Here is a 20,581-nt window from a genome sequence, read left to right as displayed (position 1 = left end):
CTCCTGTTTCAGCCTGTTTGCGTGGAGGTCTCGTTCTGCATTAAGCTTAATCAGGGTTGTAGCCCGCTTCCAATCATAACTCATGTAGCAGTCCCACTTCCATTTCTCGTCAGCAAGATGCTGTTCTCAAATGCATGTATACAGTGATTGGTTGAAATAATCTGAGTAGATCTTTCGTATTCCTTTAGACAACATGTAAAGATAAAAAGTAAAATCTAACTCATGTTCATGTTCACGTCATATCATGTACTTGCTTTTAATACCTTTTCTAATGTCTCAGCCGTAATTTTCTGGGACTGTTTCAAGTTCTGCATTGATATGATGACAGGGGGAAACATCCTTAATTTCTAGTTACTTTATCTGTGTGCTTTTCTTGGAGATGTAAATTGCCATTCCTTTACTTTCTACTGTGTCAGTGAGGGCCCTTGTGAGATTATTCGTCTTCCTATTTTAGTCTCTGGCCTTGGAAATGGAAAATTGTTTAATCCAGATGACAAAAAGGCAAGACTATATTTTATTTGTGTTTATTGTTACGTATTTTCTGTTTCTTTTGCCATATGCAACCAGATGACCTCTTCAGACTTAACTCTGATAGGTCAAAATTAGTGATGTAATTTATACCAACCAAATAGACTACTGCACGTATAATTTTCTTACCAAACCACACCTATGAGTTTCTTGTTTGTTGAGCTTTCAGGGAGGAAAAAGTCAAGACTGCTTTACATATTATGAGAATAAATAAAGCAAAACAAAACATCTCTCTATTTTTGTGTTCTGACAAACTAGTTGGTGCAAAGGTCTGTTGAAAAAAAAAGTCCTGAAAGAAGCAAGTCTGTTATGAAGAATTTGGGTAAATTGTTACCAGCTATAATCGCCTTCCCTTTAGTGCTTTTTGGAAGTTATTGGTTTCCCTTGGTATTGTGATTAGGACAGAGAAAAAGTTTTGTGGTGGTTTGGTTTTTTTTTTTGGTGGTTTTTTTTTTTTTTTTTTTTTGTTTAGGGTTTTTGTTTGGGTTTTTTAGTGCAAACATTAAAAAAACACAGCTCAGTTTCTATTGTGGTATTTTCAACTTTTTGTTACAAGGTAAAGTAGTGTACTAGTTGTCCCTGAATAAAGAAGGATATATAAGGAATAAAGCATAGAAAGTGCACTGAAGAGTTTTCTTTTCTGGACTAGACGTGATAGTTTGCTAAAATCTATGAATCAAATTTCCACTGAAGTGTATGAAAGAATATGTATATGTACCATATGTGATATCAATTTTTATTTTAACTTTTTTGAACCAAACTGTGTTATTTGGGTCTGAGTCCTTGTTTATATGCATATTAAAGCTTTATTTCTGCTGTTTTAATTTTTTTTATTGTTGCTATGTTTGGAGATCGCTCCTACTGGTTACTGCTGATATCAAACTGTGATTGTAATGAAGTAGTCAATCACAGTAGTGAATGCTGAAGATTACCATTTTAATGAGTAATTTTCCTGCAGCTTTTCATTGTAGGCCAGTACCATTCATGTAATAACTCTCTCAGGGTGTAGGATGTTTACTTCTTACCATAAAATTTCTTGGAGAGCTCAGTACCATTTCGTAAATGTAGAGAAAAGACTCTCAAGCTGCTGTTAAGAGAATCATAATGTGTTACACTAGTGTTTTTGCTAAGCAGACCACATGTCTGCTTATTGTAGGGGTGAGTGGATCAGAAAGCATGAAAACAAACGTATTCATACAGATGCGAAACTTAGAGGACTACCTTCAGTCACATCCTCTTTCTATTAGTGTTTTCATCATGTCTGATGCATTCTAACTGCGTTATGATTTAAAGCTGATTCTGCTTCAGATTGATAGAATAAGTCAGTCGGTGTACTACTTCATCAGCCTTCTGTATCAGTAGTTTATTTTAAATTAAATTAGAAGGAATGCATGCAGATCACTAAAGAAAACATTACAAAGAAAAAATCTTCTTGTTGCTTCTAATTACCAAGTGTTTCCTTTTAACAGTAGTTCTGTTGTGTGAAGATCATTTATAAATCAAACCAAAACTGTTTCAGTTTCTGTTCAGTGTTTCTAACTGATGGTACGGTCATGCTGCATTTCCTGATTTCATCTGAACTTATGATTCTGAATACAGGTGCTTTGAAAAAATGTCTGCTTCAGTCAGCATTTGGATTCTTACTTCTTACTCCACCTGTTTTTTTTGTTTGGTTGTTTTTTGGGGGGGAGGATTTGGGGTTTTTTTTGTTTGTTTTGTTTTTTTGTTGTATGGTTGGGTTTTTTTTTTTTTTTTTTTTGTTGGGGTTTTTTTTTTGGTTTTTGTTGTTTTGTATTTTCTTTGTTGGGTTTTTTTTTTTTGGTTTTTTTTTTTTTTTTTTAGGGTAGAGTAATATAGAATATTCTTGATTTTTCATCAGTGAAGCTTGAAGACTTATAGTACTCAAATTGAGCAGGATGAATAAGCATTACTAGTGAATACCTAATGCCCTTTCTGTTAGCCAGTAACAAAAAATGTAATACCATGTCCATTAATCTATCTTACAAGAAACATTTTTTTTCCTGCACGTGTAACTCTTCTTTTTAGAAGGATTTCTCATAGGGAGAATATAATTTTGTTTTAGCATCTTAGAATAGCAGAAGGAAATCTGAAAGGCTGATTAAAATTTTAAAGTTCTCTGTCCTCCTAAGAGATGCATTAAAATAAATTCAGCCTGTAATCTTCTTTGCATCTGAAATTTAAGCAACATTGTGTGTTGTCTTCTTGTTTGTTTTAAACACTGTATAATAAGCATGTTACTCAAGAAGGCTAATACGTAAATTTGTTCAAACAAGATGTAACTATTTTGAGAAGCATCACCCAATGAATGGTGATGTCCATTTAAATGATATGTATTTTTTTGTGAGCTTTGCTATACAATGTTGAGTTTAGGTATTACATAAAGAGTCATTTAATATTTTTCAATAAAATGCCCTCTCCCTTTTCTGCTTGTGAAGTAAATTTATTAGAGTATAGAAAAGGAAAAACACTTAATTATGAAATTACTTTCTATGACCTATGCAATTTTGTAATCGTAGTTCTTCTGCTGTCTTCATGTTAACTTGTATTTATTGCTATGTGTAGGATTCTCTCATTTTATTTCTTCTTGTTTCCTATGTAACATAGGAGACATTTCACCAGTTAAAGAGCATATGCTTCATGCTGAAGAGCATAATTTGCAACATAAGACTTCCTCTCCCCTCCCTTAACATATGTATTGATCCCATCATTTGTAACGTATGGTGGTCGTATGCTTCAAGTAGAATCCACATAATCAGAATTGAAAAGTTCCCTGGGTGAAACTTACTTTGATAGATTGGCCAGACAGAACTTTTCCACCTGTAAGCTATAGAGGAAAATTTTGGAAAATCTTGTCTTTCTGTGTTTGTGAAAGAGGAGGTGGTGATGAATCTGTGAATTGTGTATATGGAATGCCATCTGATAAAATGTCTTGAAGGCGGGTTGCAAGAAAGGTTTTGGTATTTCTGCCCACTTTCAGATTGTGCAGTAGCAATCTCTAAGGCTGCTGGTGGCAGCCTTACCTATATGTTACAGCTGATGATACCAGCTTCATAATGTCCTGTTGTATTTCAGTTGAGATATGGGTAGATTTAACTTTAAAAAAACCTCAAGTTTAGCTGCATGAAAAACAGATGCAAATGCTGTGATTTCTTTAGTGGTTTTTATGGTATAGAATGTACTGTCTGTATACATGACACTACATTTTCAACTGCTACAGGAGTTTCCTAACTCATTAAAATCGCATGGTATCTCTGAAACTTGGAGATTTGAACAAGAATTGCATCATTTTCTAGCTCTGCTACCTGTTCTAAGTGTTTAATTTTTTTAGGAGAAAATGTTCACATTATTTTAAAAGATTACCTTTTCGGTCATACCTACTAATGCTTAAAATAAACCTATGATACCGAGGTAGATATACTATTTTATCTCTTAAGATTTTTGGATGATTTTGTAGGTAGGAGTAAATACCAGATATTTGCAGTCTTTGTGTGCATATCAGCTTTTAGGGGCTACAATGCCTGTGTTACCACTGTCATATGTATTAATGCTATGTATAATGTAGGTGTTACAAGCCTGTATTACTGATTGCATTGCATCCTAGGAATATGCGTATGTGTTGGCAAGATGGAGGGTCTTCGGATTTTGGTTAGATATATCAGTCTTCTTACCAGTGTTTTGGCTTACTTCAGTTTGTTAATAATTTTGTTCCACTGAGGAAACTTCTTTGGACGTAGTGAAGAATCTGGGCCATATTTATACCCATAGCATTCCACAACGCATATAGTAAGTTTTGGTAGAAGGAGAGTTACAGTATGTTCATACTACCTTGTTGCTTTGTTAATGTACAAAAGTTTTAATGTGTGAAAAACTGCCAGAAACAACTATTTATTTCTGAGTTAGTATTGTGTGATAGCACTGAGAGTGTTGCCTAAGTTGGTATTTAAATTTCTTACCTGGAATAAAAATAATGAAGGAATAATAGTTTAGTTTTGCCCATGCAATGATCTGACAACAGAGCAAGCTTATTCTATGATCATGATGGTGCTTTTAAAGAAAGGAACATGGACTTGTCAGATTCTTGACCAACAAAACTGATGGGGTTTATTTGGGCATTCAGGAGGCCTTCAGAAGATAGTAAGAGTATATGAAGAAAATCAGTTAATGTTTTTGATATATGAAAATTACAGTGTTCTTGGAATAAAATAAAAGGAAGTAGAATAATAGTGTTTAATAGTTTACAGGCATAATGACCTAAGTAGTTGAAGGGTTGTGTGTGAACAAAGCCTCTTGTATTTCTGAACATTAACAGTGCTTTTCTGAATCCATTTTAGTGAGGAAAGAATGTGAGCACAAAGTAGTTATATGAATATGTACCGTAAAATAAACTTCCAGCCACTTCAGAAGCCTAAAGTTGTGGTAAACAGATAAATGTGCCAGAGTGCATCATTTTAATGGGAATGTGTAAGATCAAATTTTATAGGTGAAGTGAAAATAAAAGTTTCTTCAGAAAAAATTTTTAAATGGGCATGAGATCTGTTAGGGTGGGCAGGTTCTGTTGAATAAACTGGGATTTTATGTTATTTTTCTACTCATAATACCGAATAGGAAATAAGCTTTTATAGCTGTGGGGACGGTAAAAGGGAAGATAATGCAAAGTCGTCTTCTGTCACAGAAAGGTCGAATATTTGATTTGTACCCAGGGAGGAAATCTTAAGTGCCTACACCAATAAACCATGGAGCTATTTTGCCATTGCATGGAAACATTTTTCTTCCTTTCTGTTCAGAATGCTTGATCTGTGTCTCCTAGCATATGGATGCACTGGTCCTTTTGATTCAGTATTATGAACAAAAATGGATGATTAGGATACTATTTTTAATTTTTGGAAATTATTAATTCTTTTTAAACATTTAGTTTTGCCATAACCTTTTGTGAATACACAGTATCTCTGATGTGTGGTTCTCATTTGTAATACAGGAGCACTATCTGTCTGCAAATGAGTATATGTTTTTTTACAATTTTCTGAAATTTTAATGATTATCAGGTTATGACTCCATGCAGTTTGATGAAAGATGTAGAGGGGTTTTTTTGGAAGGAGTCTTTTGCCAAGCCAGAATAAATACATTTTCATAGAATTATAGAATCATAGAATGGTTTGGGTTGGAAAGGACTGTAAGATCATCCAGTTCCAACTCCCCTGCCATGGGCAGGGCCATCTCGCATGTCACCCAAGGCTCTGTCCAACCTTGCCTTGAAGACTGCCAGGGATGGAGGTAGGAGGGCAGTATTTTATAAGCTGAAAAATTGTTTTTACAACTTTATTTGCATTTTGCAACAAACAAATAATGGTGTGCTGATAGCCTTGTTCAACATAAGTACATTCAAACTGTCCCTTGTGTTAACAGGAATCAGAGATAATTTATATCGAGATTTGATATTTGTTTTCTAACCCAGACATTTAAACCAGTCGGAAAACAGCAGTTGTCTGCAGTTATTTACTATTTCATACTTAATATGTTCCAAGTGTGGTTTTTGGTTTAGTATTTATTAATTCAGGGGATAAAATAGATCAAAATTGGAAGAGGAACTAATATGTTTTGATGGCTGTGTCATCAGTAACGAGAAGAGAATAAGACTAAGCAGTGATAACTCTGTGCTGTAGAAATGGATGGAGTACTTTGTACTGCCCTTAACTGTGCTGCTCAGAGTTCTGCATCAAAAAATTATGTTAGGGAAGAAATTGCATAGGTTTGCACTATTATCAAGATAACACAGGAACACCATTCTTTATAGCAAGTTGTTCAGTCCTCTTAAAAACAAGGAAGAAAAATTAAATCCAAATGCATTCCAAAAGGATACCCAATAAAATGATGGTTTCCTTAGGCTGAGTATTCAACTGAGTATACTGCAAAACTGGTTTTGGGTTTGGGGTCTTTTTTTTGGGTTTTTTTTTTTTTGGTACTTAAAGTAGTTGATGTTACCAGAATGTAGTTCATGAGGCCAGCTGGTAAATACAACATAAAATACTCCTTTCAGAATACTCATTTCAACACTTTACATTAGTCCTTACACTCTTGTCTATCTTTTCCTCTCATATTGTGGACACACAGTAATGTTATCTCCTAAGCTTGGTTCTGCCTTTTGGTAGATTGTCTGTCTGCTCCTCAACACAATAAACCATAGCCATCGAATAGTGTAATCTATTTTTAATAAATTGTATTATTAAAATTAGGGTTTAATACCTTGTTTATTAAATAAGGTTAGAAACTAGAGAGTGCCCTAGCATATTTGGTGGAATCTTAGGATTAAAGCTGTAAGTAAATAATTTGAGTATAGCAGCCTCCTGTAGAAGTGAATTTAAAAATGAAATTGAATTTGTATTTTAATTCAAAAGTGGTTAAATTAAAGTGGTTAAATTAAGACAATTTGTTTGTAAATTCCTACTCTGTGGACCAGGAAGGTATGTGTAATCTTAAATGCAAGTGTCTATTTTAGTTTAATAGTGTAAAATTTACTGGCATTTTACTTCTAGTGTAATATTGTGATCTGTGTTTGACCCTCTGTTAAAAAGTAATTTTAAAAGTGTTAGTCAAAAGAGAGGCAATGTCATCTTTCTCTGCGTGGTGAAGAGAGATCATCTGATCATAATTCTTTGCAATGACTAGCCTTTATTGCCATCTTCACCCTTTGAAAAAGTGCAATAAATTCAACAACTTTTACCTTGCATCATGGTAAACCGTTGGTGGTTACATTTTAGTATTGCAGTAGCAATACGAATTTTAAGCTAAGCAGGAAGAACCTATGTAATCATATACATGTAGCCAGGCAATTACTCTCAAAACTGTTTCATCGCAGTGATCTGTGATTTAGTTTTATTTAGTCTTTCCTGCAGATAGAAGAGTGGTAGTCTGGCTGCTTTTGTTTAGGAAAGATACAGATCTTTCTATATGTGAGCAATCTCATTGATTTATGGTTCTTTTTTTGTATGCATTACATCATTGTATTGGGCTGTATGTGTGCCTGTATGTAATTCTGCTCACCTGTAACCTGATGGGCTGAGTTAGTCCAGGATAAATGCCTTTGCTTTGTGTGATATGCCTGTATCTTGAAATGAATATATTTCAGGAGTTTTGGTAAAAAAGAGTAAAACAAAAGTTATGCTTGAGGTTAGCCCAGCTGCATATTATGGTCAGTTACTGCATGATTTCAGGGAAAACAGACCAGGGAAAATGCATATTGTTTGAGTACGTGATATAAAACACAGATTTGGAGGCACTGGCTACATGGTCCATGCCGGGCAGATTCCTGAGTGGGCCTTGGTGTGTAGTATGTAATAATGCACAGGTAAGGTAGTTTTAGGACTGAATTAGCAATGAGCTCTTTGTAAACATACCTATTTTCAAACATAAAACTGAATTTTACTAAGTCCTCCCTAGCCCTTCCCTTCTTCCTGTGCTGCCCAAAAATAAGTATGGTTAAGCTGGTGTCTGATCAAGATTTACAGAGTAAGGAATTAGGGGAAAAGGGTTTCTTCTGCCGTTAGTGCTGACTTGCGCAGACTGACTACTTACACGAGAACGTATTTTACTCTGGCAGAATTATCCTACTAGGTGTCTTTCTTCTGAGGAATATTTGACGTACTTTACATACTTTTATTTACATATTTTACGTGGAAAAAATGGCACATTAAATCTAGTTAGATTGCAGTCCACCTGTTTAAATAAGAGAACATGGTGTTCATTCTGTGCCAGTCACTATTTGTATTCCTATCTCTTTTTCAGTTATTTCAGTTTGAGATTATCGTTTTAGTTAGAATTTAAGTGGCTTGTATTGTTGTACCTCAGACTTTCTCTTCGAATTATCGTCTTTGCTTCAGAGCTGTTCCATTTTGCTCCTTCAATTATTGAGTAGAATGTGAAATAAACTAATACTGAAAGACTAACTCAGAATAGTCAAAACACTGTATTTCCGTAAAACAATGAAGAACTGGAATTCATATATTATAGGCTACAATACATAAAAAGAAAATTACTAAACCATATCTCACTTATCATAGATCTTTTTAATAGGAGCAAAATCTGTGCCATTAGTTCCAGACCAGTGTATTTCCCATTCACAGTGCTTTAGTGCGTATCTTATAAATCTGTCCTCATCATCCTATATTACTTTTTCAAAGCAAGACTAACATCAAGCAAGACAGGATGAATGAAAGTCAATGAAGGTCAACTAGACAATCCAATTATTAAAGATTCTTGGAAGAACAGTACTGTGATCTATAAAAGCATTGGGTGTGAATTTCTGTATCTTTGTTGACAAGGATCATTTCTGTAGAACTGCGATATGTTTTCTGTGATAATCTGGTTTTAGATTATGCTGGTCAAACCTGTTTCTATAGTACATCTGAATGTCGGTTGTTTATATTCTAAAATATGTGTTACTTTGCAGAAGACATATTTATAATACAGACCCTTAAGGAAAATGTACTGTACAGTACCATATTGCATTACAAAGAGCAGTGTTAAGATTGCATAAGTGTGTAATTAATGCCGTTGCTAATTTTCTATGGATTTTTTTTCATCAGTTACTTACCTGTCTCTTATTCTGCAGAACAAGCCATCTCTTGGGAGCATAGAACACTTTTGTACAGTAAGAGGTTACTATTTCTGGTACTTCTTACAGTAAAAGTAGTGAGCCGACCAACATGTTTTAGTTTAAATGTGAAAGTTCAAGTATGTGTATAAGCCATCTGTGCTAGACACTTCAGGTGATAAAATAGAAGAAAGTCTAATCAAGCAGAAGAATAGTTATTTTCAGTCTTAGAGACTGACTTGAGCTTTAAATTTCGCTTTGTTGCTTTTATTTCAGATATGTCTGAAACTTACCTGTTGATTTGGGTTTTTTTTTTTTTTGTCCCTTATATGGATAGGTCTAATGAAAAATGATACTTCTGCGTACAAACCTTGTTTTATTATAGAGTTTTTTTTGAGTTGTACATAAATCAGGACAGATTATAGTATTCGGTGACAAATTATATCTGAAGACTAATAGGTAAATGTACTTGACTATGCCACACATATGTTTATAAATAAATTCCAAACTGTTACATGCTCTTACTCTTCTCCACCGCTACAAAAAACAGAACAAAAAGACTCAATATAGGTGTTATTTTTTACCCTGTCATCAGATACTTAGCTTACAGGTATCTTGATCTGGTATATATATACATCTTATATTTACTCTGTGGGAAGCCATTCCTGTGAAATTGCATTGTGTGTGTGTATATACGTATGTATATGGAGAAATATATATCTATATTTTCCTTCCTATAATACAATTGCAAGAGGGTGCAGTCCTGTGTTAAGAGAAGCTAACTAAACAGAACATCAAGTGGCCTTCATTACAGGCTGGCTGTGTAGGAATCATGTTACTAAAATATCAATTGCTATGAATGACATAGGAGCTGGAAGAGAAGTAATATATTCCTAGGTACTGGAGAACTGGTATAGTAAAGAATGTGAAATTATAGAGCTGATGATTGAGAAAATTTTTACAATGTTTCCCAGTAAAAGTTGAAGTTAGCTTCTGCAGGTGGTGGAGTTTTGTTGGCTGCAGCGAAGGACAAGATCTTTTACTGAACTGAGCTTAAAGACAGCAGCAGTTTCAATGCTCTGCTATTTTATTTGTAAGTCAAGATTTAAGAAAAGAAATTGCTGTTTGCAGTAGCAAAATGCCTATCTGAAGTGGTGATTTCGACAACAGTAATTGTAAAGTATATGCAGGTAATGTCAGGCTACTTTTGACAGATAGTAAATAATTTTTCTAAACCTGGAAAATACAGAGGTAATGAAGAATTTTTTTCTGACTAGATAGATGCTGCATATCTAATGAGCACTGAAAAGTTTGCTGCTAATCTGTAAACTATTTATATATATCTATATATATAATCTACTAACTTTTACCAAAACTATTTTTTCACACATTTTATTTAGAATGCAAAATATTCTATAGTATGAACAGTGAAGTGACATCTTAGGCAAGTGGGAACTGTGGATAAAAATGATCCACAGCACAGCAAGTGTGATGTTCCTATGTACGTATTTACCTGAGGCTCAACTGTGGACTAGATATTTCAAAACTTGTTTTGCTTTTGAGTTCTGTGATAACAAGAAGACATCCTTACAAACCCAGAATGTCCTCAGCATCCAGGATTTACGATTCCGGATATAGTGTGACATTCCTGAGCAGTTTGGCTGGAAAATACAGGTTTTGTCCCAAAATCAAGTTAGAGTTTTGCATTATTGTCATTTGCACTAGGTGGGGGGAGGGGAAAGGAGAGAGGGAAGGGAAAAAAAGAAAAGAAAAACCAAACAAAAAACCCCCAAAGAACTTGTATAAAAGCTGGTATGCAGGTGCATTAACTGTACCCATGTCAATATTCTTCACAAAGTTCACAAAATACTGTCCTTTTAAATAGTCGACGTACAAAGCATTACATTTATGCAATGGGTTGTGTTTCATAGTTACTAAAGTTTGTTAGACAAACTTAATTATAAAGAAATTAAATAGGTGTAGAAATAAATCAATTACAATAGTAAACTAGGTAGCATCTCCATTCAACTGATACTGACATGGGTGTATTGCCAAGATATACAAGTCGTGGGGGAAACAGATGGAACACTGCATTTAAATTAGAATTGTCAATTGCTTTGTTTTAGTAAAAATGCTTACAAAAGGAATATAGACTTAAGCTACCGTATAATTCAAATTCTGTGTGGTCCGCGATGGGTATAGCATGAGATTGCAGCATCACAGTAACATACTTTTTTAGTATTTTTAATGTTTTTATATAGTTTGTGAGAGTAGTGGAGAGAATGGTCTCTTGGGTTACTTACAGGATGACAATAATATTTGAATTTGGAGCCATCATTCTCTCTTCTTCATGTTCTTTTCCTCTTCTAAGAAGATGATCCCCTTTTGCGAAAAATGACCTTTTTCCTTCTTCTTCGTGCACATGTGTAGAAGTGTGTGCATACCCAATATTTTCTCTCAAACTCTTGAAATAAATAACCGTGGTAGTAATAATAAAAATATTAATGAGCAGCTTGCCAATGTTACGGAGAGACAGTGTTAAGTATTTGCTTGTATCAGCTATTCAACTGTTACCTGTGTATCTTTTCTGCAGGTGACAGATCAGTCAGTGAAAGCTTTTGCTGAACATTGTCCAGAGCTGCAGTATGTTGGTTTCATGGGCTGCTCTGTAACATCGAAAGGAGTCATTCACCTCACCAACGTGAGTATCGTACTTCTTTTTGCTAGTCATTGGTGTGTTTGACTATTGCCAAACCATAGGTATCAGCTAGACTAAGTTTATACTGTGATGGATAACACTGTCATAGACAGAAAAATGACAAAATAAATTAACTTTGCAGTATTTGAGCAGACACGTTCAGATTTCCCTGTGTAAAAGGCTGTCACAAAAACACATTCAAGGGATGAAAAGTTTTCTCAGAAATAACGATACCATTCAGGTCAAAAGTCTTTAAAATGCCTTCAGATTCTGTTGCAAACAAAACAAATATCTATAATTGGAAGTGCAAAATTCTTAGTGCAAAAGATTTAGACACTTTGTATATATCCGTCTTTGTATTTTAATGTAGTATTACTGATACATTTTCTTTTCTTTCCTTTTTCTTTTCTGTAAGAGGAGTGATGTGTGAGAGAACTAACTTGGGTAAACGTGCAGAAAATTATGGGAGCATTCAATAAAATGAATGAGTTGGGTGGGCTGGACAAACAGCATATTAATTAAAATTCATAACTGAAAGTAAATCCAGGCATCATGCAAACATCAGGGAGAAGAGAGGAAAGTGCATCAGGAATAGATAAATTAATATTTGTAGCTAAGATTTTTTTTTTTTTTTTTAAAGTTCAAATAGGAAAATGAAACTCGTTACAACTGATAAAGGTGGCTGTAGAAATTGGCATTGGTAGAATATGAAAAGTTCTGGTAAACAGAAAAATAAACATAAAAATGCAGCTCCTGAGGGAAGTGGTGGATGAAGTTGCCAAGTGATTATCCATCATATTTGAGAAGTCGTGGCAGTCTGGTGAAGTTCCTGCTGACTGGGAAAGGAGAAATATAACCCCATTTTTAAAAAGGGAAACAAGGAAGACCCAGGGAACTACAGGCTGATCAGTCTCAGCTCTTTGTTCCTGGCAAGATCAGGGAGCAGATCCTCCTGGATACTATGCTAAGGCACATGGACAATAAGGGGGTGATTTGTGACAGCCAGTGTGGCTTCACTGTAGGCAAATCATGCCTGAAAAATCTGATGGCCTTCTATGATGGGATTATGGCATTGGTGAATTAGGAAAAAAGCAACTGATGTAATTGACCTGAACTTAACGCAAAACATTTGATACTGTTCCACACAACATGCTTGTCTCTAAATGGGAGAGGTATGGATTTGGCATATGGACCACTTGATGGATAAGGAATTGGCTGGATGGTCACCCTCAAAGAGTTGTGATCAACAGCGCAAGTCCAAGTAGAAATCAGTGACGAGTGGTGTTCCTCAAGGGTCGGCGTTGGGACTGGTGACATTCAACATCTTTGTTGGTGACATGGACAGTGGGATTGATGCACACTCAGCAAATTTGCTGGTGATACCAGCTGTGTGGTGTGGTTGACATGCTGGAGGGGAGGGATGGGATCCAGAGGGACCATGACATGCTTGAGAGGTGGCTAGTGCCAACCTCATGTTGTTCAGCAAGGCCAAGTGCAAGGTCCTACACCTGGGTCAGGGCAATCCCAAGCACAAATACAGGCTGGGTGGCCAATGAATTCAGAGCAACCCTGAGGAGGACTTGGGTGTGTTGGTTGATGAGAAACTAAACACGAGTGTGCGCTTGCAGCCCAGAAAGGCAGCTGTATCCTGGGCTGTGTCAAAAGGAGCGTGACCATCAGATTGAGGGAGGTGATCCTGCCCCTTTACTCTGCTCTTGTAAAGTAACAGCTGGACTACTGTGTGCAGTTCTGGGGCCTTCAACACAGGAAGGACATGGACCTGTTGGAGTGAGTCTAGAGGAGGCTATGAAGATGATCAGAGGGCTGGAGCACCTCTCCTATGAAGACAGGTTGAGGTTAGGCTTGTTCAGCCTGGAGAAGAGAATTCTCTGTGGAGACCTTAGAGCAGCTTCCAGTACCTAAAGGGGGCGTACAAGAAATCTGGAAAGGGATTTTTTACAAGGGTATATAGTGACAGGACAAAGGGGAATGACTTTAAACTGAAAGAGAGTTAGATTAGCGATTAGGAAGAAATTCTTTACCGTGAAGGTAGTGAGACACTGGAACAAGTTGCCCAGGGGACGTGTGGCTGCCCCATCCCTGGCTGTGTTCACAGCCAGGTTGGATGGGGCTTTGAGCAACCTGATCTAGTGGAAGGTGCCCCTCCCTGTTGAAGGGGCTTGTAAGTAGATCATCTTTAAGGTCCCTTCCAACCCAAATAGTTCTGTGATATAAGGAAGAGGTTTTATGATGGGGGTGGTTGGAACAGGTTGCCAGGAGGGGGTTGGTAGATGCCCCATCCCTTCAAACATTCAAAGTCAGGCTGGACAGGGCTCTCAACAACCTGATCTTGTTGAAGATCTCGCTGCTCATTGCAGGGGGCTTGTAGTATGTGACCTTTAAAGGTCCCTTCCAACCCAAACTATTCCATGATTCTATGATATGATGTCTTCTGTTAAAGTTTGCTACGTACTCTTTTACATATGAGTGATTTTCTGTGGACAACAAGAAGGTATATTTTTGTTTCTTGCCACTTTAAGCTGAGGTATCTATACAGGCAAGTGGGATGATACCATATATTGAGGGGAAAAAGAGTAGGAGATTTTCCCAGTCATACAGTGACTGTGAAATTGTATTGGAATTCAGGCTTCTTTACTCTGAAGCTATTGACAAGTGATACCTGGTTAATCTTGCCACAGTGACTTCATTAATGTTTCCTCCACCTTGCTCCTCTGGCAGGTGTTACTTACTGTAGTACAGCAGGCAATGTTAACAAAAGCTCTGAATTGCACTGAAGCAGCTGACATAGACACATGTTCCATTTCTACAGTTCTTAGGAGGAAATAAGCTCCAGCAGGGAGTTAAAACAAGTATCTTGGGAGTAGTAATACAATCTTTAACTGCTGCATCTGTCTTTTCCAGAATTCATCTCTCTTTTTTTTTTTTTTTTTTTGTTCTAACCTCTGTATAGTTCTATGGTCAGTTTTATATTGAGTTCTCAACTAGTACTTCATAAGTGCTTAGTAATAATTCCAGTCCCATGTTCTTAGAGAATGTGGAATCTGTTCTTTGCTCTACATGGCCTGTGAGCGGGTCTCGCAAGGCTGTGCAGAGCTACCTCCTTTCTGTCTACTTCGTGTGTGCAAACTGGAGGTAACAGCAGTGGCCTCCATTGTGAAATTGCTTTGAGGCTGATGGATGTATAAAAATTGAGTGGTTTATTATTACTGTCTTTTCCCCCTAGTAATGTAAGCTCTCATTAAAATAATGGCACTTGAAAAGTCTGAATTACGGCACTGCTGAAACAGAGTTGTTTTAATAGCTAATTGTAGGTTATGTAGTGAAAATGTTATGAATTATAGGAAAAGAAGAAACATTCAGGACATACTTTCATTATTTTTCTACTGAACATAGTGACATTCAAAAAAATTTGCTTCTTGAGCAAAACCATGTTATCATGCTAGTGCCTTTTTACCTTGAAGTTATTGTGAACTGCAAAAAAAGCACCTGAAACAAATAATCATTATTGGGCAAGATGAGAGGCACTGCTTGTATATACACTGGGAGAGAGAAAGGGAAAGAGGGAGTGTGTGTATGCAATTCACAGTTAAACTCCCAGTTGAAACCAGTGGTTTGTTCTCATGACCTAGAATGTTTTATTTTGCTTTGTAGCTGTAATGTGTCAAACAGTGTCACAAAAGATCTGAATGATCTGTTCTGTGACATCAGAAAAATTACACCAACATTTATCAACTTTGTTTCCTTGGAAGAGGGAAGAATATGTCCTGGATATAGTGTTGTAGTTTTTACCTTCTGTTTTCATTACATCCCCAATTACTGTTTCTTCGCTTTATCTTTTTTTCTGACTTGCTTTATTATTTACTTACCTTTGCCTACATTATTTGGTTTTTTTCTTGTTTTTTCCCTTCCTCCCCTCTTCACATTCTTGTCTCTCAAGAACTTATAGCTGTGCATTTTTTCTTTTCACTTCCTTCTTTACCTGTAAGCGTGAAGATAGATATAAATGTGCAAAGTACCTATGCGCATTAGCTAATTACGTTGAAGACGGAATAACCAGATGAGTAATTTTTCTTGATTAACTAAGTATGAAAAAGAAACTTTGTATGCTAACCAGTGAAGTAGTGATATTTTCATTTTATACCTTTGGCCACAAAAGTGGTGGTATTGTCTTCCCCTCTTGTGGCAATTGCCTCTCAGCAGTTTAATAGTTGCACTTGTAATAGAATTTTAACAGCTGGCATTAGCAAATCTCAACATATAGACAAGTTTTATTTCCAAGCCACTTCCTTAACTCCTTCCTTTGGGTTGTGATATAAAAGCAAGAGTGATTGCTTTGTAGCAGTGTATGTAAGCAGTATAGCTTCTACACCATGCCTTCTGACAGACTATGTCTATTACAGACATTTTCATCTAAATATCTGTGAATCCTTGGACAACATCTTGATAGAAAAAAGTTCTGATTTTTTCTTCTAATCATTAGTACATGAAGTCATTTTATCTAAGAATTATTTTTGGAATAATGTGATCTTTATTCTTTGTTTATCTTTTAATTGTTACCCTGCAGATATGTCCTATCTAACTCAGTCATGCCTGTGTCTGAGTTGGTGGCCAGTATGAAGTCAATTAAAATGCTGATGTATAGAGCAAATATTTAGGACTCATTCAGTGCAGACATTATCAGCTTGACAGATATATAATGATAATCTACACATGACAAGGTTGATATTACGAGAGCTTTTTCTAAACAGAGGTACTGTAACTTTAGTAACTGCTTTAGTTGCTTTAGTAACTGCTTTGTTTTGACACAAAGTGCCCTGCTCTATGCCTTTTTTTAATAGTAAGATTTCAGCATACCTTCTAATTTTAAAATTATCATGCTTCCTAACTACGAACATGATTACTCTTCTTTGACTAGATCTAGAGAAAACAGTTTTTTAATCAATTTATGTAATGAACTATATTTCATAAGCTGGCATATGATTTATTTGAGTCTGTCTGAATTTAATAAGATGTCCTTTTAAGTGATAGTCTGCCAATCATAGGAAAAAGCTGTTGAGGATTTCTGAACATAGTGATTCTGGAAGATTCTTTGTGAGATGCTTTGGGTTGGCACTTTAAATGATGTGGTGCTATTGGTTGTGTATGAGAACCTTTTTAACATCTTGTCAAACTAAAGCTGACCATTTTGCTGAATGAAGTTAATGGTGTCCCTCCTAAGAGATACTTTTTTGTCATTTTTAAGAATTTGATATTCTATCTATCTGCAGTTTCTAACTACCTAACTGTGGTTTCTTTCAAGTTGCAGTGAAGTAAAAAAGGCAGTGCAGAGAAGACTGAATTCATAGTTGAAAAGGCTCCAGAGCTCTGTGGGTGTGTGAAACTTTCCAAAAGTTTCTGCATTTACTTGAATAAATAACACAAAGAGAGAATTAGTGATACTGTAATTCAGCAGCAACTTTTGGAGTTTCTAAACTGGAAATGAATCTTGTGCAGCAGGTGTTAGATGTGCAGATTATATGTGTGTGCAAGTAGCTCTTCCACAATGGGTCTCAGTGGTAGAAAGGAGGGCAATATGTTTATTTTTGTAGCATAACTTGTAAAAAGTATGCATGCAATATGTCAAAAAAAATTTATTAGCAGTCATGGAGGGAGTAGCAGCTTTAATACAAAAGTAATTCACTTTCCTATTGTATTTTGCTATGCTACAATGCAAAACAAAAGAATCTATTAAATTTTTTTTCCTTAATTAAGATATGCTTTCAATGCACTTCTCAGACATGTTTTTTTACAAGTACCTGCACTCTTCAAAATTAACTTTTTCCAGTTTGTTTTTTGTAAGTGATGCAAATTAAATCTTTGATTATAAGACAGGTTTTTAATGTGTATTTCTTATTCAAGCAATGGGAGCTCAATATTCTGCAATATTGTAAAAAATTAGAAGTTGTCTATGTGCAGAACATTAGATCAATCTGTGGGAAAATAGTGTCTTCTGAAACTATTCAATCATTTTCCAGTTCTTTAAACCATGTATGATTATTGTTTCAGGAGCACAGTATATCTCAGTAATTTAGTTCGGTTACTTCAGTTCTTAAGTAAAAATCAATGGATGTGCCTTTTTAAAAAGTAGTTTATAAAATATATTGACATAATAATAATAACAGAAAGATTGTGATTTACAATTTTTTCAGGTTGCTATTTTTTATTTCCTATGATCACACATGTGCTTTGGGGGACTCACGTCAGAGAGCTGTTTGTTCCCTGAAGGCACATACACACAAAGAGTGTCAAGAAAATTAAGCTTAATTAGCAAAAGATGTGAATTTAAAGCTCATTAAGTTCTTATAAGCACTTCAGAAATAATTTGGCCGTAGTTCTGAAGAGGATTGATCTTTGAATAGTTTAGAGGTGGACTTGGAAGTGTTAGGTTTGGACTCAGTCTTACAGGTCTATCCCAACCTAAGTAATGCCATGATTCTATTCTACGACTGTTAAGGAAGCATGTCTCTACAGGAATTGTGGAAGCATGTGGGGAACATAAGAAAAAAAGAAAAAGAATTAGTGGTAGACCCCTACAATAATAGCTAAATATTCACAGGAGTTGATACCTCAACACTGAAAAATTACCTGTGATCCCAATGTTAATAGTAATTTTTTATCATCTAAAGTATGTGAAATTTATCCTAAACATGAACAGTCTCAAATCAGGCATATTTTCCCGTTCCCCACCCCTCATTTTCTCCATTTGTGGTAGTTTTCAAATGCTCTAGCTGCTTGATTAGCCTTGCACGTATTTTAATATTACAAGTTCCAGTAATCAAGACAGAAGTCTTACGAATTCCATAACATTCAGGCACACAAATAGTATGATAATCTCTGAATCTTTAAATATATCGACCTCCATAAAATTTCATTTAAACCAACCAACAGAAGTATCTGAAGCTCTGTTTTTCAATACTTCTTCATATAAAACCATTTTATGATTTAAGTAGTTCTTTTGCATCTGTCATTCACACTGAAACAATTCCCTTTCAGTACATTTTAATAGGCAATCTCCTCACAAAACCTTTACATCCTGCACTGTCAATTCTCTCTCTGTTAGTGGGACTGAGAGGAAGGGACCAATACTGTGTTCGCTTCTAATCTCAGTCATCTAACTTGACTCCCTCTGAAATGTGAATGCTGTTATTACACTATCTCATACAATTTTAACACTGAATCAGTATTCAGTAATTTCAATAAGGTTGTGTATATATGTAGCACACAAAATTTGCTTAACTGTTCTTCCTTTCTCAATTTTTTTTTTTTTTATTTCGTATTTTTAAGCCCTCTGCCTGTTATTTGCATCATCTGTTTTATTGTCACATTAAGTATTTCTTTTTCAGTGAAAGCATTTTGCCTGCTGGAGCTGAGTTCAAAGTTTAAATTCTGCTCATGCTGAGCATTCTTTGTTGAGCTATAAAATTAAGAGTTGAAGAAAAGTGTGACTATCCGTAGAAGAATGGCCCTCAAATTGCTCAATAAAGTGGTATTGCTGCATGAAGAAAATTGGTTTTGATTTAAAAAAAAACCCAAAAAAAAAACCAAACCCAAAAGCAAAAGCTTTATTCATCCTTGTGCCCTAAGATTAAGTATTAATTCACGGAATATCTGTCATCACGGATATTTGTCATTAATGTCCATTTTAATGAAAAATGGTTACACACATTTGTAACAGTTCTTTGACCTGTAATAAGATGTTGATACCTCTTATATAAGTAGGCAGAGGGGTATTCTTTTCACCTGTTATGTTTAGATTAATACAAAATTTTTTCAGAAGGTCCAGTACTTAGAGGAATGTGTATCCAGTTCTGCAGATCTTGAAAGTCACTCAGTTATATGAAGTGGCAGTAGTGAGGTTATATAGATCAAATTATGCTTCAGGACTTTGTATCAGCTTAAGCCATCTCTTCAAACTTATAAGGCAGTAAGATTTTCTGGATTGAGTACATTGTGCCTAATAAAAAGAAGAATTAACCTACCAAGTAGGTCAAGTGTCAGGTAGGCTGTTTAAAATGAATGAATGTGACAGTAAAAAAGGCAAGTGATGGTTGAGTTTCTGTATATTGAATATAACGGTAGACCATTATTAGAATGAGGGAAAGAAACACTGAGGGAGTGATAATTCTCCAGTGGCGGTAAAGGGTAAAATCTACCTTGGAAACCCTGTTAATTTGGTCAAGAGGAGTACCAGGAATTCAGTTTCAGTTTTGAGTCTATCCATACAATGCTAAAGTGTTGTGGTTTGGTTTTTGGGGGGGGGGGTTTGTGGATTTTTTGTTTGGTTGGTTTGGTTTGGTTTCATTGGTTTTGTTGTTGTTGGGGTTTTTTTTTGGTGGTGGTTTTTTCATTTCGTTTTTTGCGGTTTTTTTGCGGTGGTGTTTTTGGGTTTTTTGGGGGGGGGGGGGTGGGGGTGTTCCTGGGAAATCACGAATTCTTTCTGCTGCATCTGTTACTGTCTCAATGAAGTAGATACTCTACTGTTACCTCTTACCTAATTTGAAGCCATGTTAGTTAAACTGTTATTAAAAAAGCAATGACCTAGGGTAAGTTCGTATTTTTAAATCTCTAAGTAATAATACTGACAGAAGAATCTCAATTGCTGATAAGGAGAGTGTGGTCCTTAAAGAAAGCATGTTTTAGTTAAAAATTCTGTGTGCTTTTTATCGTTGTTTTTTGTGGGGTTTAGT

At 35.6% G+C, this 20,581-nt stretch overlaps 1 protein-coding gene across 10 annotated transcripts in view; it reads left to right on the top strand.

The window, feature by feature from the left end:
- FBXL17 (F-box and leucine rich repeat protein 17) overlaps nucleotides 1–20,581 on the top strand; it is a 271,883-nt gene that overhangs the window by 61,652 nt on the left and 189,650 nt on the right. For all 10 annotated transcript variants that reach the window (XR_003989300.1, XM_030471091.1, XM_030471090.1 and 7 more), the window contains exon 5: nucleotides 11,730–11,837. Coding sequence is in view for 9 of the 10 variants with exons in the window: in XM_030471091.1 (XP_030326951.1) it covers nucleotides 11,730–11,837 (108 nt within the window). In the remaining variant the exon portion in view is untranslated. The remainder of the gene's footprint in view (nucleotides 1–11,729; nucleotides 11,838–20,581) is intronic.

Source organism: Strigops habroptila, chromosome Z (assembly GCF_004027225.2).
Source record: "Strigops habroptila isolate Jane chromosome Z, bStrHab1.2.pri, whole genome shotgun sequence".
Lineage (NCBI taxonomy): Eukaryota > Metazoa > Chordata > Aves > Psittaciformes > Psittacidae > Strigops > Strigops habroptila.
This window is presented reverse-complemented; position numbering and strand designations above follow the sequence as displayed.